We start from the raw sequence: 21,957 nt of genomic DNA on the forward strand, positions 1-21,957 counted from the left end.
CAACAAGGACAAGTTCTGCTGCAGCCCCAATCTGCCTCTAGCCTTTGCATAGTAGAAGACACAGCGATAGCGGTCATGTGACCACTACCATAACCTATTAAATAAAAAGTATTTTGCATAAATGTTAAAATGTAAGTGGTCCCCAGTATTTACCTTACCAACCAGTTTTACATTTGCTTAAATATTACAAAACTAAACCTTTTAATTTAAGTAAGCTGCACACCAACAACGTCACAAAGCCTTATTCCACAGAGACAAAAAACAGTCCCTGTCCATGACACACCCACTCTGAGGCTTTTCACCAACAAAGATTTAGTCATAGACCTCTGACATTCCATGGGCGTTTCATGGGCAGGGACTCTTTTTGGGACTGTAGAATACAATTTTGCTAAAACCTGTGATGTCATTGGTGTGTGGCTGAGTATCTCTTCTCTGGTGTGCATAGAGCACAGACGACACCCATCAGTGTGGCTTTGGAGTGGAGGATCTCTTTTTCTTTTAATTTAAATGTCAGTGCTTCTATATTTAAGACAAGTTGGAATGGTTTTTATTGAGTTTTTTTAATTTCTACAAAGCTGCCCCACCCCATTCAAATGATCTTCTCACACTGGGTAATGTAATTTGTTTTGGCTTGTTAAAGGGAATTCCCATTTTTATTACATTAATCATTCTAAGTATTAATTTATTTTTAGTTTTAATTATTGATCTCTGGAATGTATTATAGAGCAAACAAGGACAAATCTTTACATGGATATTGCAGTGTAAACATTCTAGAATTCCCCTTGTCTTATACAGTCCAGACACAAGTGACAAAGGGAAGAGGGACATTTTCTGATCCTCAGGTCTAATATCATTATGCTTACTTTCAAGCCTTACTAATCAGCAAGTAGGTATTTAATTAATATGACAATTCAGTGTATGTGTCATTACTAGTGTTGAGCGAACACGGACTGTATTATTCGTGTTCGTACCGAATAATTGGATTTTTTGTACCCGAACACGGACACGGACACTTTACTGTATGTTCGGGTAAAAATCCGTGTTCGGTCGTTTTATTTCCGGGTTTTGCATGCTTTGGCGCTCTTTTCATGGCGGGCTTTCAACAGCCAATCAACAATCGTTTAACTGGTGTGCCTTAAGCCATCCCAGCCATGCCTGCAAATGTCTCAGTAGCTGTGATTGGCCGTCTGAAGCATGTGACCAAGTCTTTATAAGTTCGAGGCAGCCGCAGCGGCGTCATTATGCTGCTTAGATTCAGGGACAGAGCACACATCAACGTGCTGGCTGCTGATTAGGGAAAGATAGGCAGGAAAAAACCATTTGTGTCCGGATAGAATTGAGGGACAGGTCGGAGTGTTTAGGCAGGGCGAGTTGTAGGCATTTTAGGGATAGAGTCTGCTGAATTATATAGGGTCAGTGTCTTCTACAAACTACAATCGATATTGCTGTGTGGGGGGTGGGGTCTGCACTCAATCCTGATCTACGATCTCTTCTCAATCCTGTTAGGGACAGAGTCTGCTGAATTTTAGGGAAACTGTGTTCTACAAACTACAATCGATATTGCTGTGTGGTGTGGGATTGGAGATAGGCAGGTGTCAGTGATCCACATCCATTTTTCTGTGTGTGAGCTGCAGTGAACACAATCTTTTTGGGCTGCAGTGAACACAATCTTTTTGGGCTGCAGTGAACACAATCTTTTTGGGCTGCAGTGAACACAATCTTTTTGGGCTGCAGTGAACACAATCTTTTTGGGGTGCAGTGAACAAAATCTTTTTGGGGTGCAGTGAACACAATCCTTTTTGGTGTGCAGTGAACACAATCTTTGTGGGGTGCAGTGAACAAAATCCTTTGTGGGGTGCAGTGAACACAATCTTTTTGGGGTGCAGTGAACAAAATCCTTTTTGGGGTGCAGTGAACAACATCCTTTTTGGGGTGCAGTGAACACAATCTTTTTGGGGTGCAGTGAACAAAATCCTTTGTGGGGTGCAGTGAACACAATCTTTTTGGGGTGCAGTGAACACAATCTTTTTGGGGTGGAGTGAACAACATCCTTTTTGGGGTGCAGTGAACAAAATCCTTTTTGGGGTGCAGTGAACAAAATCATTTTTGGGGTGCAGTGAACACAATCTTTTTGGGGTGCAGTGAACACAATCTTTGTGGGGTGCAGTGAACACAATCTTTTTGGGGTGGAGTGAACAACATCCTTTTTGGGGTGCAGTGAACAACATCCTTTTTGGGGTGCAGTGAACACAATCTTTTTGGGGTGCAGTGAACACAATCTTTGTGGGGTACAGTGAACAGAATCTTTGTGGGGTGCAGTGAACACAATCTTTGGGGGGTACAGTGAACACAATCTTTGTGAGGTGCAGTGAACACAATCTTTGTGGGGTGCAGTGAACACAATCATTGTGGGGTGCAGTGAACTCAATCTTTGTGGGGTACAGTGAACACAATCTCATACTGAAGGTTTGAGGGTGCTGCCTGTTCCATACTCCCCCTACTCCTCATCTAGCCTTTTAGGGGTACAAACAATAGTAATTGGGGCCTAGTGTGGTTGTGTACGTGTGATATACATACACTTTTTTGGGATCATATTTTCTATTCCGCTATTTAATCAAAAACCTTTGGGGATCAGTTAAATTGGGGGATAGTCTGTGTTGGTACGTGTGAGAGAGATCCACCTTTCCAAGTTGTTGGGGTTCATCTCATACTTCTGAAGGTTTGAGGGTGCTGCCTGTTCCATACTCCCCCTACTCCTAGCCTTTTAGGGGTACAAACAATAGTAATTGGGGCCTAGTGTGGTTGTGTACGTGTGATATACATACACTTTTTTGGGATCATATTTTCTATTCCGCTATTTAATCAAAAACCTTTGGGGATCAGTTAAATTGGGGGATAGTCTGTGTTGGTACGTGTGAGAGAGATCCACCTTTCCAAGTTGTTGGGGTTCATCTCATACTTCTGAAGGTTTGAGGGTGCTGCCTGTTCCATACCCCCCCCTACTCCTAGCCTTTTAGGGGTACAAACAATAGTAATTGGGGCCTAGTGTGGTTGTGTACGTGTGATATACATACACTTTTTTGGGATCATATTTTCTATTCCGCTATTTAATCAAAAACCTTTGGGGATCAGTTAAATTGGGGGATAGTCTGTGTTGGTACGTGTGAGAGAGATCCACCTTTCCAAGTTGTTGGGGTTCATCTCATACTTCTGAAGGTTTGAGGGTGCTGCCTGTTCCATACCCCCCCTACTCCTAGCCTTTTAGGGGTACAAACAATAGTAATTGGGGCCTAGTGTGGTTGTGTACGTGTGATATACATACACTTTTTTGGGATCATATTTTCTATTCCGCTATTTAATCAAAAACCTTTGGGGATCAGTTAAATTGGGGGATAGTCTGTGTTGGTACGTGTGAGAGAGATCCACCTTTCCAAGTTGTTGGGGTTCATCTCATACTTCTGAAGGTTTGAGGGTGCTGCCTGTTCCATACTCCCCCTACTCCTAGCCTTTTAGGGGTACAAACAATAGTAATTGGGGCCTAGTGTGGTTGTGTACGTGTGATATACATACACTTTTTTGGGATCATATTTTCTATTCCGCTATTTAATCAAAAACCTTTGGGGATCAGTTAAATTGGGGGATAGTCTGTGTTGGTACGTGTGAGAGAGATCCACCTTTCCAAGTTGTTGAGGTTCATCTCATACTTCTGAAGGTTTGAGGGTGCTGCCTGTTCCATACTCCCCCTACTCCTAGCCTTTTAGGGGTACAAACAATAGTAATTGGGGCCTAGTGTGGTTGTGTACGTGTGATATACATACACTTTTTTGGGATCATATTTTCTATTCCGCTATTTAATCAAAAACCTTTGGGGATCAGTTAAATTGGGGGATAGTCTGTGTTGGTACGTGTGAGAGAGATCCACCTTTCCAAGTTGTTGGGGTTCATCTCATACTTCTGAAGGTTTGAGGGTGCTGCCTGTTCCATACTCCCCCTACTCCTAGCCTTTTAGGGGTACAAACAATAGTAATTGGGGCCTAGTGTGGTTGTGTACGTGTGATATACATACACTTTTTTGGGATCATATTTTCTATTCCGCTATTTAATCAAAAACCTTTGGGGATCAGTTAAATTGGGGGATAGTCTGTGTTGGTACGTGTGAGAGAGATCCACCTTTCCAAGTTGTTGGGGTTCATCTCATACTTCTGAAGGTTTGAGGGTGCTGCCTGTTCCATACCCCCCCTACTCCTAGCCTTTTAGGGGTACAAACAATAGTAATTGGGGCCTAGTGTGGTTGTGTACGTGTGATATACATACACTTTTTTGGGATCATATTTTCTATTCCGCTATTTAATCAAAAACCTTTGGGGATCAGTTAAATTGGGGGATAGTCTGTGTTGGTACGTGTGAGAGAGATCCACCTTTCCAAGTTGTTGGGGTTCATCTCATACTTCTGAAGGTTTGAGGGTGCTGCCTGTTCCATACTCCCCCTACTCCTAGCCTTTTAGGGGTACAAACAATAGTAATTGGGGCCTAGTGTGGTTGTGTACGTGTGATATACATACACTTTTTTGGGATCATATTTTCTATTCCGCTATTTAATCAAAAACCTTTGGGGATCAGTTAAATTGGGGGATAGTCTGTGTTGGTACGTGTGAGAGAGATCCACCTTTCCAAGTTGTTGGGGTTCATCTCATACTTCTGAAGGTTTGAGGGTGCTGCCTGTTCCATACTCCCCCTACTCCTAGCCTTTTAGGGGTACAAACAATAGTAATTGGGGCCTAGTGTGGTTGTGTACGTGTGATATACATACACTTTTTTGGGATCATATTTTCTATTCCGCTATTTAATCAAAAACCTTTGGGGATCAGTTAAATTGGGGGATAGTCTGTGTTGGTACGTGTGAGAGAGATCCACCTTTCCAAGTTGTTGGGGTTCATCTCATACTTCTGAAGGTTTGAGGGTGCTGCCTGTTCCATACTCCCCCTACTCCTAGCCTTTTAGGGGTACAAACAATAGTAATTGGGGCCTAGTGTGGTTGTGTACGTGTGATATACATACACTTTTTTGGGATCATATTTTCTATTCCGCTATTTAATCAAAAACCTTTGGGGATCAGTTAAATTGGGGGATAGTCTGTGTCGGTACGTGTGAGAGAGATCCACCTTTCCAAGTTGTTGGGGTTCATCTCATACTTCTGAAGGTTTGAGGGTGCTGCCTGTTCCATACCCCCCCTACTCCTCATCTAGCCTTTTAGGGGTACAAACAATAGTAATTGGGGCCTAGTGTGGTTGTGTACGTGCGAGATACATACACTTTTTTTGATCATATTTCCTATTCCGCTATTCAATAAAAACCTTTGAGGATCAATTGAATTGCGGGATAGTCTGTGTCGGTACGTGTGAGAGAGATCCACCTTTCCAAGTTGTTGGGGTTCATCTCATACTTCTGAAGGTTTGAGGGTGCTGCCTGTTCCATACCCCCCCTACTCCTCATCTAGCCTTTTAGGGGTACAAACAATAGTAATTGGGGCCTAGTGTGGTTGTGTACGTGCGAGATACATACACTTTTTTTGATCATATTTCCTATTCCGCTATTCAATAAAAACCTTTGAGGATCAATTGAATTGCGGGATAGTCTGTGTCGGTACGTGTGAGAGAGATCCACCTTTCCAAGTTGTTGGGGTTCATCTCATACTTCTGAAGGTTTGAGGGTGCTGCCTGTTCCATACCCCCCCTACTCCTCATCTAGCCTTTTAGGGGTACAAACAATAGTAATTGGGGCCTAGTGTGGTTGTGTACGTGCGAGATACATACACTTTTTTTGATCATATTTCCTATTCCGCTATTCAATAAAAACCTTTGAGGATCAATTGAATTGCGGGATAGTCTGTGTCGGTACGTGTGAGAGAGATCCACCTTTCCAAGTTGTTGGGGTTCATCTCATACTTCTGAAGGTTTGAGGGTGCTGCCTGTTCCATACCCCCCCTACTCCTCATCTAGCCTTTTAGGGGTACAAACAATAGTAATTGGGGCCTAGTGTGGTTGTGTACGTGCGAGATACATACACTTTTTTTGATCATATTTCCTATTCCGCTATTCAATAAAAACCTTTGAGGATCAATTGAATTGCGGGATAGTCTGTGTCGGTACGTGTGAGAGAGATCCACCTTTCCAAGTTGTTGGGGTTCATCTCATACTTCTGAAGGTTTGAGGGTGCTGCCTGTTCCATACCCCCCCTACTCCTCATCTAGCCTTTTAGGGGTACAAACAATAGTAATTGGGGCCTAGTGTGGTTGTGTACGTGCGAGATACATACACTTTTTTTGATCATATTTCCTATTCCGCTATTCAATAAAAACCTTTGAGGATCAATTGAATTGCGGGATAGTCTGTGTCGGTACGTGTGAGAGAGATCCACCTTTCCAAGTTGTTGGGGTTCATCTCATACTTCTGAAGGTTTGAGGGTGCTGCCTGTTCCATACCCCCCCTACTCCTCATCTAGCCTTTTAGGGGTACAAACAATAGTAATTGGGGCCTAGTGTGGTTGTGTACGTGCGAGATACATACACTTTTTTTGATCATATTTCCTATTCCGCTATTCAATAAAAACCTTTGAGGATCAATTGAATTGCGGGATAGTCTGTGTCGGTACGTGTGAGAGAGATCCACCTTTCCAAGTTGTTGGGGTTCATCTCATACTTCTGAAGGTTTGAGGGTGCTGCCTGTTCCATACCCCCCCTACTCCTCATCTAGCCTTTTAGGGGTACAAACAATAGTAATTGGGGCCTAGTGTGGTTGTGTACGTGCGAGATACATACACTTTTTTTGATCATATTTCCTATTCCGCTATTCAATAAAAACCTTTGAGGATCAATTGAATTGCGGGATAGTCTGTGTCGGTACGTGTGAGAGAGATCCACCTTTCCAAGTTGTTGGGGTTCATCTCATACTTCTGAAGGTTTGAGGGTGCTGCCTGTTCCATACCCCCCCTACTCCTCATCTAGCCTTTTAGGGGTACAAACAATAGTAATTGGGGCCTAGTGTGGTTGTGTACGTGCGAGATACATACACTTTTTTTGATCATATTTCCTATTCCGCTATTCAATAAAAACCTTTGAGGATCAATTGAATTGCGGGATAGTCTGTGTCGGTACGTGTGAGAGAGATCCACCTTTCCAAGTTGTTGGGGTTCATCTCATACTTCTGAAGGTTTGAGGGTGCTGCCTGTTCCATACCCCCCCTACTCCTCATCTAGCCTTTTAGGGGTACAAACAATAGTAATTGGGGCCTAGTGTGGTTGTGTACGTGCGAGATACATACACTTTTTTTGATCATATTTCCTATTCCGCTATTCAATAAAAACCTTTGAGGATCAACTGAATTGCGGGATAGTCTGTGTCGGTACGTGTGAGAGAGATCCACCTTTCCAAGTTGTTGGGGTTCATCTCATACTTCTGAAGGTTTGAGGGTGCTGCCTGTTCCATACCCCCCCTACTCCTCATCTAGCCTTTTAGGGGTACAAACAATAGTAATTGGGGCCTAGTGTGGTTGTGTACGTGCGAGATACATACACTTTTTTTGATCATATTTCCTATTCCGCTATTCAATAAAAACCTTTGAGGATCAATTGAATTGCGGGATAGTCTGTGTCGGTACGTGTGAGAGAGATCCACCTTTCCAAGTTGTTGGGGTTCATCTCATACTTCTGAAGGTTTGAGGGTGCTGCCTGTTCCATACCCCCCCTACTCCTCATCTAGCCTTTTAGGGGTACAAACAATAGTAATTGGGGCCTAGTGTGGTTGTGTACGTGCGAGATACATACACTTTTTTTGATCATATTTCCTATTCCGCTATTCAATAAAAACCTTTGAGGATCAATTGAATTGCGGGATAGTCTGTGTCGGTACGTGTGAGAGAGATCCACCTTTCCAAGTTGTTGGGGTTCATCTCATACTTCTGAAGGTTTGAGGGTGCTGCCTGTTCCATACTCCCCCTACTCCTCATCTAGCCTTTTAGGGGTACAAACAATAGTAATTGGGGCCTAGTGTGGTTGTGTACGTGTGATATACATACACTTTTTTTGGATCATATTTTCTATTCCGCTATTCAATAAAAACCTTTCTAGGGCAAGATCTTAAATTACAGAAATATGAGGAGACCGTCAAATAAGGGCCGTGGCCTGGGTCGTGGTGCTGCTGGTAGAGCTCCTGTTGCAAGGAGAGGACATGGTCGATCTGTGCCAGCTACACGCACAAGTGAAACACCTTCCTCAAGTGTGAGTAGGCGACAGAACCTGCATCAGTATTTGGTAGGGCATCAAACGCCCCTAGAAGTGATGAGGCCAGAACAAGTTGAGGCGATAGTAGATTGGTTTGCTGCTGACAGTGCCTCCAGTTCCTTCACATTGTCTCCCACCCAGTCTACTGCAGAAAGGTCAGAGTTGGCACCTGCAGCCAATGTCCAACCGTCTTTCACCTCACCCCCTTGCAAATCAGGCCAGCAGTCTGAGCCCCAAGCCATACAGCAGTCTCTTATTCTTTTTGAGGACTCTGTCAGCAGGGTTTCCCAGGGCCATCCACCTAGCCCTGCCCCAGAAGTGGAAGAGATTGAGTGCAGCGATGCCCAACCACTTATTTCTCAAGATGAGTACATGCAAGGATCATCGCAGCACGTCTCCGATGATGACGAAACGCAGGTGCCAACTGCTGCGGCGTTCAGCATTGTGGAGACCGACAAGGAGGGCAGGGGTGAAGACTGGGTGGAAGATGATGTGGAGGACGATGAGGTCCTCGACCCCACATGGAATGAACGTCATGCAGGTGAACTGAGTAGTTTGGAGGAAGAGGCGGTGGTCGCACAGAGCCACCAGCACAGCAGAAGAGGGAGCAGGGTGCAGAAGCGGAGCGGCCGTGCCCTAGACACTACGCCCGCTACTGCCCAACGCAGCAAGGGAACGAGCGCACCAAAGTCAGCTCAAAGGAGTTCTCTAGCGTGGAAGTTCTTTAGAAAATGTGCTGATGACAGGACACGAGTGGTTTGCACCCTGTGCAATCAGAGCTTGAAGCGAGGCATGAACCTTCTCAACCTGAGCACAACCTGCATGATCAGGCATCTAAGTGCAAAGCACGAGCTGCAGTGGAGTACACACCTTCAAAACCAAGAAACGTCTCTGGCTCATCCTGCTTCCTCTTCTGCTGCAGTCTCGGCCGCTCCAGCCACATCTGTAGTGATACCGGCACCTGCCACCCCGCAAACAGACGATCTGTCAGCAACACCACCACCTGGGTCACCAACAACCATCTCCACAATGTCCCGTGGAAGCGTTCAGCTTTCCATCTCCCAAACACTTGAGAGGAAGAGGAAGTACCCCCCTACCCACCCGCGATCCCTGGCCCTGAATGCCAGCATTTCAAAATTATTGGCCTTTGAAATGCTGTCATTCCGTCTGGTGGAGACGCACAGTTTTAAAAACCTTATGTCGGTGGCTGTCCCACAGTACGTCGTGCCCAGCCGCCACTACTTTTCCAGGCAAGCCATCCCTTCCCTGCACAACCAAGTGGGGGAAAAAATCAGGTGTGCACTGCGCAACGCCATCTGTGCCAAGGTCCACCTAACTACGGATACGTGGACCAGTAAGCACGGTCAGGGGCGTTATATCTCCCTAACGGCACACTGGGTAAATGCAGTGGCGGATGGGCCTGAGGCGGATAGCAATTTGGCGCATGTCCTTCCACCACCGAGGATTGCAGGGCGCTTCAGTTTGCCTCCTGTTCCTAACTCCTCCTACTCCGCTTCCTCATCCTCTACCGCCTCCTCATCCGGACAGCGTAACACCTTCACCACCAACTTCAGCACGGCCAGGGGTAAACGACAGCAGGCAGTTTTACAACTTGCCTGTTTGGGGGACAAACCACACACCGCGCAGGAGTTGTGGAGGAGCATGGAACAGCAGACAAATGAGTGGTTGCTGCCAGCGAGCCTCAAGCCCGGCCTGGTGGTGTGCGATAACGGGCGAAATCTCATAGCAGCTCTGGGCCTAGCCGGTTTGACGCACATCCCTTGCCTGGCGCATGTGCTGAATTTGGTGGTGCAGAGGTTCCTTAAAAACTACCCCGATATGTCAGAGCTGCTGCAGAAAGTGCGGGCCGTTTGTGCGCACTTTCGGCGTTCTCACCCTGCTGCTGCTCGCCTGGCAGCGCTGCAGCGTAACTTCGGCCTTCCCGCTCACCGCCTCATATGTGACGTGCCCACAAGGTGGAACTCCACCTTGCACATGCTGGAAAGACTGTGCGAGCAGCAGCAGGCCATAGTGGAGTTTCAGCTGCAGCACGCACGCGTGAGTCGCTCTGCGGAACAGCACCACTTCACCACCAATAACTGGGCCTCCATGCGAGACCTGTGTGCCTTGTTGCGCTGTTTTGAGTACTCCACCAACATGGCCAGTGGCAATGACGCCGTTCTCAGCTTAACTATCCCACTTCTATGCCTCCTTGAAAAAACAATTCGGGCGATGATGGAAGAGGATGTGGCACAGGATGAGGAGGAGGAGGAGGATGAAGAGGTAACATTTCCAAGGCTTTCAGGGCAGTCATTCGCAAGGGGCTCCGAGGGTGGGTTCCTGCACACGCAAACGCCAGGGACGCAATTGTCCAGCAGGGGCACAGTTCTGGAGGATGAGGAGGATGAGGAGGAGGAGGAGCTGGAGGAGGAGATGGAACCATGTTCACAGCAGGGTGGCACCCAGGCCAGCTCATGGCCATCACTGGTGCGTGGCTGGGGGGATACAGAGGACACGGACCATACACCTCCCACAGAGGACAGCCTTTCGTTGCCTCTGGGCAGCCTGGCACACATGAGCGATTACATGCTGCAGTGTCTCCACAACGACCGCCGAGTTGCCCACATTCTAACTTGTGCTGATTACTGGGTGGCCACGCTGCTGGATCCCCGTTACAAGGACAACGTACCGTCCTTAATTCACTCACTGGAGCGCGATCGCAAGATGCGCGAGTACAAGCGCACGCTGGTAGACGCCATGCTGCTGGCATTCCCATCTGACAGCGGGGCCACAGTGGAAGCACAAGGCAGAGGAGGAGGAGGAGGAGGTCGCCAACGCAACCAGGGCACCGCCAGCACCTCAGAAGGCAGGGTTAGCATGGCCGAAATGTGGAAAAGCTTTGTCAGCACGCCACAACAAACAGCAGCACCAGCAGCTCAGATGGAACGTCTTAGCAGGAGGCAGCATTTTACCAACATGGTGGAGCAGTATGTGTGCACACGCCTACATGTAGTGAATGACGGGTCTGCCCCCTTCAACTTCTGGGTCTCCAAATTGGGCACATGGCCTGAGCTTGCCCTTTACGCCTTGGAGGTGCTGGCGTGCCCTGCAGCCAGTGTATTATCTGAACGGGTATTTAGCACGGCTGGGGGCGTTATAACAGACAAGCGCAGCCGCCTGTCCAGAGACAATGTGGACAAGCTCACGTTCATTAAAATGAACCAGGCATGGATCCCACGGGACTTTTCCGTACCTTGTGCAGAATAGCAATGGATACCGACCTTACCCACCCATTGTTCCATTTTTGCTCTTTCTCACTCTTTTGGGGTGTACCCTCATTTAAAATTTGTGAAAAGAAGCAGTGTTGGCTACCTCGTCCTCCTCCTCAGGGCCAGATTAATGTAGGGGCTATTGGAGCTGCAGCTCCAGGCCCCTACCTTTTATATAGGCCCCGGGTTGGCCATATTCACTGTTACCGCTCTTCTGTCACTTGTAAACACAGAAGTCTGGCTTCTATGCTCGCTTCTCCAGGCAGCACCCTCAGAACCTCCCCACACAGCGTGAAGGCCGGACAAGGAGGGACAGTTGGCGATGCATGGATGTGTTTATGGGCTTCAGAGACAGCATCCCATGTTGAATTAGGCATGCATGGCTGCACCCTTCCTCCTCTGGGTGCATGGCAAGGCACGGCCCTTAAGGCCCTTCAAAATCCTCAGCACCAAGCCCATGATGCTGTTAATCCGGCCCTGGTCCTCCTCCACCGCCGCTTCCACCTACACCGCCCATAGGTGTGCGCAGCCTATTGCATTAAGGTGTGCACCCCAAAGTTGAAATACACATGCATGTGTTTGCCAGCAGGGAGAGTAATGTATCGGGGCCATGTACCTGTAGGCAAGGAGAAATAGAGCAGAGCAGGTCCCAGGGAGATGTTTCCCATCTCCTCACTGGCAATGCTATGTGCCCTAGGTGATTAGGGTGTGCCCAGGCACACCCAGCACACCCTGTGCGCACGCCTATGTCACCGCCACATCCACCACCACCTCAACCTCCCTCCTACTCCATATGGGCCTCGTCCTTCAGAGATGAAGAAGAACATTGTTTTATTTTTCTGTTTTTTTTTGTTGTTTTAAGTTATTTCCCTATCCACATTTGTTTGCAGAGCACTTGCCATGCTCTTAATTACGTTTTGCTGCCATTTGCAGCACTCTAGCCCTTTCCTTTGGTGTTTTAGAGCCATTTTAGTGCCTTAAAGTTCGGGTCCCCATTGACTTCAATGGGGTTCGGTGTCCGGGAAAAGTTCGGTAAAAGTCCGGGACACGGACCCGGACTTTTTTTTAAAGTTCGGCCGAACCCGTCGAACACGGACATCTAGGTGTCCGCTCAACCCTAGTCATTACTCTATCTAGTTCAGGTAAACCGTACCATTGGTTAAGAGAGGTGGGTCACAGCAAGCTCTACAAAACTACTTTCTTTGCACTTTTTTCTTCTTAAACTATGTAAATATTGATAATTTTTATCAGAATACGTAGGCACCTAAAAATACTTAATTTTTCTGTTTTTCAGGTCCAAAAAATGTGGGGACAACTATTTATTATTTTATTTCTTATTAGTCTAAGTCACTCGTGTTTGCTGTCAGGTAAGTGTACATGACTTTTTATGGTAGATATAAAATCTTTAATTACCAATTTATCTTTTTTATAAGCTTAAGTGCCAGTTCACACGTATGCAATGTCAGACATTGCGTGTGATTCACACCGCACTGCTCTGCAAATCACATGTGATGTCTGTGTGTTGCGAATTCAGCCATACAGATTGTATGGCTGAATTTGCATCCCATTCGGACCACAGTCGCACAGGACCCTTTTTATGGTCCGCACCAGAATCAGATCACATGGGTGTTCACACCTATGCGATCCGATTCATGTCTGAAATGACAGTTCGCACTGCGATATGCGAACTTATCTGGGGGTGTCGTTAATTTTGTATTGACACCCCCAACGATTTGCATATGGCAGTGTGAACTGCCTGCGCGAGTGCGATGCGGGACTCCGCAGTGGATTTGCAGGGTTCCTGCATCGCATATGTGTGAACCGGCACTAAGGAATCTTATAAAATTGTTTACAATTAAGGAATTATTTTAGTATAAACTATACATGAATAGAGTATTGTCGTAAATATTGTGCTTTTCAGCATCTGTGTGTAAAGGGTTACTTTTCAAATATTTGAGGTCATTTTTAAGTAAATAGGTTTGCCACATGACCAATAAAAATGTGGTTAATAGAAAATCTGGAAACTGTATTGTACTTTTCATGGTTTCCCTGAGGCTAGTTTCACACATGTGCAGTGCAAATTTCAGGTCCGTTTTCACTGCGAGTTTCCAAAGCAGCTGTTTAGCAGTCCAGCTGTGATTTGAGATACATTTCAGATCCGAATTTTTAGAGTGAGCGGCCACTTTAACAATAGCTGGTTGTTAAGGAGCGGGCCAGGAAGCCGACCACTGCATCCTTAACTGATGACTCATCACCTTTCAGCAGTTCCCCGCTGACAGCTGAATGTAAACCAAAGAGTTACTGGCAATAAAATTTGAGAAAAAAACAGTGTGTCTGGTATGGGTTTTAAGAGAAACCCCACAAAAAAAAATAAATTGAGAAAAAAATGGTGTGAGGTCCCGCCCCAAATCCATACCAGACCCAGACCCCCCTAACCCAAACACACTTGTTACCCCCCTTTCCTGGCCTGCTAGGCTGCATTCTCAGATAAGGGTCTGGTATGGACCCCCACACACCATTTATTTTTATAAACTTTGGCATGGGGTTACCCTTAAAATCCATACCAGACCCAAAGGGTCCACACTTTTTTTTTTTTTGCAATTCATGTTCAAAACTGATGACATGTGTGATTCAGAAGAGTTTCCATAGAAGGCAATGAGACTGGATTTTTCATCTGAACTGCACCGCAGTGCTCAGAAAAAACACAGGACAGGATTTAAAATTGTACTGAATTCGCACTGCCACTGCACTGCAGTTAAGTGAACTGGCTCAATAGAAAGCTGGTTTGGTTCACATGCCATGCGAATTTGATGCTGTTCAAAACGCATTCAATTCGCACATATGTGAACGAAGCCTTAATGTTCCTCTCTCCCCTTTTCATTCCCCCTAAATCTGGCCATACACTGTTCCAGGTGAACCATGTGAAATTTTGCATAGTAGGCATCCCTGTTGGCCTCTCCCACCTAACGAAAAATCCAGTTACATGCAACTGTTGTTTGTGTAATCTGTATTGTATCTGTAATGCTGTATTACGTAGATAAAAGAATCTGTTACTAAAAGTGTTTGACCAGCCCAAGCTGGCCATACACTAGACGAAAAATCATTCAAACTCATTATCGAAAAAAGAAAAATTGGCCGTCAGAGCCATGCCATCATGTAATGACCGAATTTCGAACGATAAATCGTACAATGGACATAAATGAATCTGTTTTTCATTCAGTTTGTCACATATGCCTAGTGCAAACTATTTGGCCGAGAAATACATTACCTTTCAATTTATCGTACGTTCGGCAGAATTTTCCAAACTGTTCCTTTGATTTTTTGGCTCTGAAAATTTAAAAACGATTTTCTATTTGTGCCCATTAACTGGACGAAAAATGAACGATCGGACCAAATGACAGATTTTCGAACGATTTTTTCGGCTAGTGTATGGCCAGTTTTACACTCACAGTTATGCTCCTGCCAGATCCAAGCTGTTCTCCAAACTCTCCAAGCCAGTCTCTTTTTTGTCCATCATTTTATGTGTCTACAGTGCTTGAGGTTAGGCAGCAACTGTCAGGCTGCAGGTAACCCTTGACTCCCTAGTTAAAGTGTCAATCTCAGGCATAGTAAGTCAAATAAATAAGGGGGTGTATATCGTTCAGATAAACACCTAGAGAGTTCTAATAATTAAAGTCTAAATATTCAAATGCCTGCATAAGCCTGCTTGTGACTGGTTTCTTTAAATCCTATGATATAAGTGCCAGTAAATGTAATTATTTCTATAGGAAATGCAGCTGCTATAGGTGAAGACTGCAAAGAAAATGTTTATGCAATCTGTACCTAAAACTGATAAAGTTAAAAAAAAAGTAGTCTATGCATCTGGTAGCCCTTTTAAAATGATCAAACTTTTAGTAATTATTTCTTTGTTTGAAACTTTGAATTTATTGGGTGATTCATGCAGACAACACACATTTTCAACAGTTTTCTTATCAGAATGGCCACATTCATTTTTACCATAAAGATCATTCTTTTGTACTTCTGGGCTGATGACCACAAGTCTACATTCTTGATGTGCTGGCAATTTCCTGTTGCAGCTACATTTTTCCCCTTTTAATGAGCTATTCTTCATATTTCTTTGTAAAATAATCCAAAATGTAGTTCAGTGTATTAAAGGAATATGTTTGGGATAATCAATAAACATATTTGTAACATAGTATGCCCACTAAGTGGTTTTAAAATTGATTATCAAGTGCATTGTTAAAGGCATAGTTATTTATGCAATGTTGCGGTGTGCTGTAAGAAATTGTTAAGATTGCTCTTTATATTTGCTTTACTGTTCCTGTAAAGTCATCATTAAAGTATGGATCAATGTGGGTGAATCATCATTTAGCTACAGCACCACATCCCTTAGTGTTTGGAATAAATGGAAGAGAAATTGATGGGACTTTTCAGGTGTAACATACCAATTAACCAAAACTTCATTAAAAATTCAATATTTATTAGAAAATTGAGTTAAAATATTATATCCATATAAAACCATATACAACCATGACTCAATTCTTATGGTCCTTAATTTCGTAATGGTATTGTGATGATAAATTCTGACACGTTTCGCCTGCTGGGCTTCTTCAGGGGATGTACAGTAGGGAAAATAATTATTTGATCCCCTGAGGATTTTGTACATTTTCCCACTTACAAAGAAATTAAGTCTATAATTTTTATCATAGGTTTATTTTAAATGATAGAGATAGAATATCAAACAAAAATCCAGAAAAAAACACAGTACAAAGGTTATAAACTGAACCCTTGTTGGCAAGCACAGAGGTAAGATGTTTCTTGTAGTTGGCTACCATGTTTGCACACATCTCAGGAGGAATTTTGTCCTACTCTTCTTTACAGATCTTCTCTAAATCTTTAAGGTTTCATGGCTGGCGCTTAGCATCTTCAAGTTTCAGCTTCCTCCATACATTTTCTATAGGATTAAGGCTGGAGACGATGACCTTAATGTGCTTCTTCTTGAGCCATTCCTTTGTTGTCTTGGTGATATGTTTTAGGTCATTGTCATGCTGGAAGACCCATCCATGACTCATCTTCAATGTTCTGGCTGAGGGAAGAAGGTTCTCATCCAAGATTTTACAATATATGGACCTGTCCATTGGCCCCTCAATGCAGCAAAGTTGGCCTGTACCTTTAGCTGAGAAACAGCTCCAAAGCATTATTTTTCCACCTCCGTGCTTGACTGTAGGGTTTCAATCAGCATTTTTCTTCCTCCAAACACAGCGAGTCGAGTTAATGCCAAAGAGCTCAACTTTGGTCTCATCTGTCCACAGCACATTCTCCCAATCCTTCTCTGAATTGTTTAGATGTTCAGTGGCAAACTTCAGACTGGCCTGTACATGTGCCTTCCTAAAGAGGGGGACCTTGCGGGGGCTGAAGTATTTCAATCCATGGCGGCCTATTGTGTTACCAATGGTTTGTTTGGTGACTGTGGTCTAGGGATGATCGAACTTTTGAAAAGTTCGGATTCCAGAACCCCATTGAAATCAATGGGACCCGAACTTCGGTAATCAAAAAACACCATTTTGAAGCCCTAAAACCCAATAAATGCCCCTAAAAAGTGCCTAGGGTTCTGGGTCATGCCCCAGGGACTATTAATCACACAAAAAAAGTTCTTAAAAATTGTCATTTTTGATAGAGAGACAATTATTGAAAAAATTATTGAAAAAAAAATGAGATTTCTTTGGATTTAGTGTCTGGGGGGTCTAAAAAGTGTACCTGTGAAGTGTCAGCTCTGTAGCATGTCCAGAACCAGAAAAAAAAGATTATTTGTATTAGAATTGCAGTAGAGCAGGCATAGGGCTCCGCTATTTTCACACCCGGCCGTTTTTGTTGCAGGCGTTTATTGGGCTTTTTTGTGGACGTCTTTGGAGGCAGGCATGACATCTGAACTTCTGTGTAGGGGTATATATACACACACACATATATGTATATATACACATACACACATATAGGTGTGATAGGAGCGGAGCCCTATGCCTGCAAATAATTTCATTAGCGCAGGCATAGGGTTCTGCTACTTTCACACTTATATGTGTGTATGTGTATATATACATATATGTGTGTGTGTATATATACCCCTACACAGAAGTTCAGATGTCATGCCTGCCTCCAAAGACGTCCACAAAAAAGCCCAATAAACGCCTGCCAGAAAAACAGCCAGGTGTGAAAGTAGCGGAGCCACTACCCTGCTCTACTGCAATTCTAATACAAGTTATCTTTTTTCTATAGCGGTCACCCTGACATGGAAGGGTTTGGTCACCCTGCCATAGCAGTCAGAGTCAGTTCACCCTACACTACAGTCACCCCTGACACTTAACACTTTACCTACAGAAACTAGATTATTGAATCTAACTATAGTGGAATATAGTACCCTAACTACACTAGATATCCCTTTCCTCACACTAATAATTGCTAAATGACACTTTTGAAGCAGGAGTAACAGAACTGCTTCCACTCTCTTCCACAGCCCCTGTATTACAGTGCTAGAGATTTGGCGGGGCTATCTTATATACTGGGGGGCGTATTCACTACTGATTGGCCTCTGGACCCCCTAATCACTCCAATCACATTCCTAGCATCCTCCTGCCCCCTCAATTGGCTTTTACTGATGGTTCTGGTCCAATCACGGGCTTTTAAAGCCCAGTTCCTGCCCAATTGCATTTTGGTCGGTTCTGGTTGCCGAATTCCGAACTTTTTCAGCAAAAAGTTCGGAATTCGGCCAAATTTCGAACAGTCAATGTTCGGGTCGAACCGATGGTCGACCCGAACCGTTCGATCATCCCTAGTCATAACTGCCTTGAAATCATTCACAAGCTGCTCCAATGTAGTTCTGGGCTGATCCCTTACTTTTCTCATGATTATCCTTTCCCTTTATAAAGCGAAATCTTAAATAGAGCTCCAGGCCGAGGGTGATTGGTGCTTATTTTTTATTTCTTCCATTTGCATCATGTGTTTTTTCTAGATTCTTGGTTGATATTCTGTCTTTATATTTTAAATGGCCCCATGATAAAAATCATAGACCCTTCATTTCTTTGTAAGTGGGCAAACTTACAAAATCTGCAGGGGATCACATAATTATTTTCCCAACTGTATTGTCCTTTAAGGGTCATGACACTCTATCAAATAAAGACAAGGTATAAATATTCATAGATACTATTACAAAAATATCTATACATATTCAAGAATGTTTATTCAGCATGCTTACCCCATGGTTACTCATATATAACTAGAGTATATAATCGGAACTATTCAAAAGATGTTCTCAGTGATGTCAAACCGAAAAGGACTCTATGTGGCCACAGGATGCATACAGGGATCAGACTGGATGTAATATAAACAAAGAAAAACAATAGATTTTGATTCCAAATAATTGCCCAGTAGTGTTGAGCGAACACGGACTGTATTATTCGTGTTGGTACCGAATAATTGGATTTTTTGTACCCGAACACGGACACGGACACTTTACTGTATGTTCGGGTAAAAATCCGTGTTCGGTCGTTTTATTTCCGGGTTTTGCATGCTTTGGCGCTCTTTTCATGGCGGGCTTTCAACAGCCAATCAACAATCGTTTAACTGGTGTGCCTTAAGCCATCCCAGCCATGCCTGCAAATGTCTCAGTAGCTGTGATTGGCCGTCTGAAGCATGTGACCAAGTCTTTATAAGTTCGAGGCAGCCGCAGGGGCGTCATTATGCTGCTTAGATCAGGGACAGAGCACACATCAATGTGCTGGCTGCTGATTAGGGAAAGACAGGCAGGAAAAAAACATTTGTGTCCGGATAGAATTGAGGGACAGATCGGAGTGTTTAGGCAGGGCGAGTTGTAGGCATTTTAGGGATAGAGTCTGCTGAATTATAGGGTCAGTGTCTTCTACAAAGTACAATCGATATTGCTGTGTGGGGGGTGGGGTGACTCTGCACTCAATCCTGATCTACGATCTCTTCTCAATCCTGTTAGGGAGAGGCTGCTGCTGCTGAATTTTAGGGAAACTGTGTTCTACAAACTACAATCGATATTGCTGTGTGGTGTGGGATAGGAGATAGGCAGGTGTCAGTGATCCACATCCATTTTTCTGTGTGTGAGCTGCAGTGAACACAATCTTTTTGGGCTGCAGTGAACACAATCTTTTTGGGCTGCAGTGAACACAATCTTTTTGGGGTGCAGTGAACAACGTCCTTTTTGGGGTGCAGTGAACAAAATCTTTTTGGGGTGCAGTGAACAAAATCCTTTTTGGGGTGCAGTGAACAACATCCTTTTTGGGGTGCAGTGAACACAATCTTTTTGGGGTGCAGTGAACAAAATCCTTTGTGGGGTGCAGTGAATACAATCTTTTTGGGGTGCAGTGAACAACATCCTTTTTGGGGTGCAGTGAACAACATCCTTTTTGGGGTGCAGTGAACACAATCTTTTTGGGGTGCAGTGAACAAAATCCTTTGTGGGGTGCAGTGAACACAATCTTTGTGGGGTACAGGGAACAGAATCTTTGTGGGGTGCAGTGAACACAATCTTTGGGGGGTACAGTGAACACAATCTTTTTGGGGTGCAGTGAACAAAATCCTTTGTGGGGTGCAGTGAACACAATCTTTGTGGGGTGCAGTGAACACAATCTTTTTGGGGTGGAGTGAACAAAATCCTTTTTGGGGTGCAGTGAACAACATCCTTTTTGGGGTGCAGTGAACAAAATCCTTTGTGGGGTGCAGTGAACACAATCTTTGTGGGGTACAGTGAACAGAATCTTTGTGGGGTGCAGTGAACACAATCTTTTTGGGGTGCAGTGAACAACATCCTTTTTGGGGTGCAGTGAACAAAATCCTTTTTGGGGTGCAGTGAACACAATCTTTTTGGGGTGCAGTGAACAAAATCCTTTGTGGGGTGCAGTGAACACAATCTTTGTGGGGTACAGTGAACAGAATCTTTGTGGGGTGCAGTGAACACAATCTTTGGGGGGTACAGTGAACACAATCTTTTTGGGGTGCAGTGAACAAAATCCTTTGTGGGGTGCAGTGAGCACAATCTTTGGGGGGTACAGTGAACACAATCTTTTTGGGGTGCAGTGAACAAAATCCTTTGTGGGGTGCAGTGAACACAATCTTTGTGGGGTGCAGTGAACACAATCTTTTTGGGGTGCAGTGAACACAATCTTTTTGGGGTGCAGTGAACAAAATCCTTTTTGGGGTGCAGTGAACAACATCCTTTTTGGGGTGCAGTGAACAAAATCCTTTGTGGGGTGCAGTGAACACAATCTTTGTGGGGTACAGGGAACAGAATCTTTGTGGGGTGCAGTGAACACAATCTTTGGGGGGTACAGTGAACACAATCTTTTTGGGGTGCAGTGAACAAAATCCTTTTAGGGTGCAGTGAACACAATCTTTGTGGGGTGCAGTGAACAAAATCCTTTTTGAGGTGCAGTGAACACAATCTTTGTGGGGTGCAGTGAACACAATCTTTGTGGGGTACAGTGAACACAATCTCATACTTCTGAAGATTTGAGGGTGCTGCCTGTTCCATACTCCTCCTCCTACTGCTCAACCATCCTTTTAGGGGTACAAACAATAGTAATTGGGGCCTAGTGTGGTGGTGTACGTGTGAGATACATACACTTTCTTTTTGATCATATTTTCTATTCCGCTATTCAATTAAATCCTTTGGGGATCAATTAAATTGCGTGATAGTCTGTGTCGGTACGTGTGAGATCCACCTTTCCAAGTTTTTGGGGTTCATCTCATACTTCTGAAGATTTGAGGGTGCTGCCTGTTCCATACTCCTGCTCCTACTGCTCAACCATCCTTTTAGGGGTACAAAAAATAGTAATTGGGGCCTAGTGTGGTGGTGTACGTGTGAGATACATACACTTTCTTTTTGATCATATTTTCTATTCCGCTATTCAATTAAATCCTTTGGGGATCAATTAAATTGCGTGATAGTCTGTGTCGGTACGTGTGAGATCCACCTTTCCAAGTTTTTGGGGTTCATCTCATACTTATGAAGATTTGAGGGTGCTGCCTGTTCCATACTCCTCCTCCTACTGCTCAACCATCCTTTTAGGGGTACAAACAATAGTAATTGGGGCCTAGTGTGGTGGTGTACGTGTGAGATACATACACTTTCTTTTTGATCATATTTTCTATTCCGCTATTCAATTAAAAACCTTTGGGGATCAATTAAATTGCGTGATAGTCTGTGTCGGTACGTGTGAGATCCACCTTTCCAAGTTTTTGGGGTTCATCTCATACTTCTGAAGATTTGAGGGTGCTGCCTGTTCCATACTCCTCCTCCTACTGCTCAACCATCCTTTTAGGGGTACAAACAATAGTAATTGGGGCCTAGTGTGGTGGTGTACGTGTGAGATACATACACTTTCTTTTTGATCAT

General features: G+C 44.4%; 1 protein-coding gene across 1 annotated transcript in view; it reads left to right on the forward strand.

Moving 5' to 3' along the window:
• Positions 1-21,957, forward strand: part of LOC309547230 (interleukin-1 receptor type 1-like) — a 146,852-nt gene that overhangs the window by 32,468 nt on the left and 92,427 nt on the right. The window contains exon 2 of the mRNA XM_082247045.1: positions 12,841-12,913. Within this exon, the coding sequence (XP_082103171.1) occupies positions 12,841-12,913 (73 nt within the window). The remainder of the gene's footprint in view (positions 1-12,840; positions 12,914-21,957) is intronic.

This window comes from Pelophylax lessonae (assembly GCF_965119305.1).
Source record: "Pelophylax lessonae genome assembly, chromosome: 2".
Lineage (NCBI taxonomy): Eukaryota > Metazoa > Chordata > Amphibia > Anura > Ranidae > Pelophylax > Pelophylax lessonae.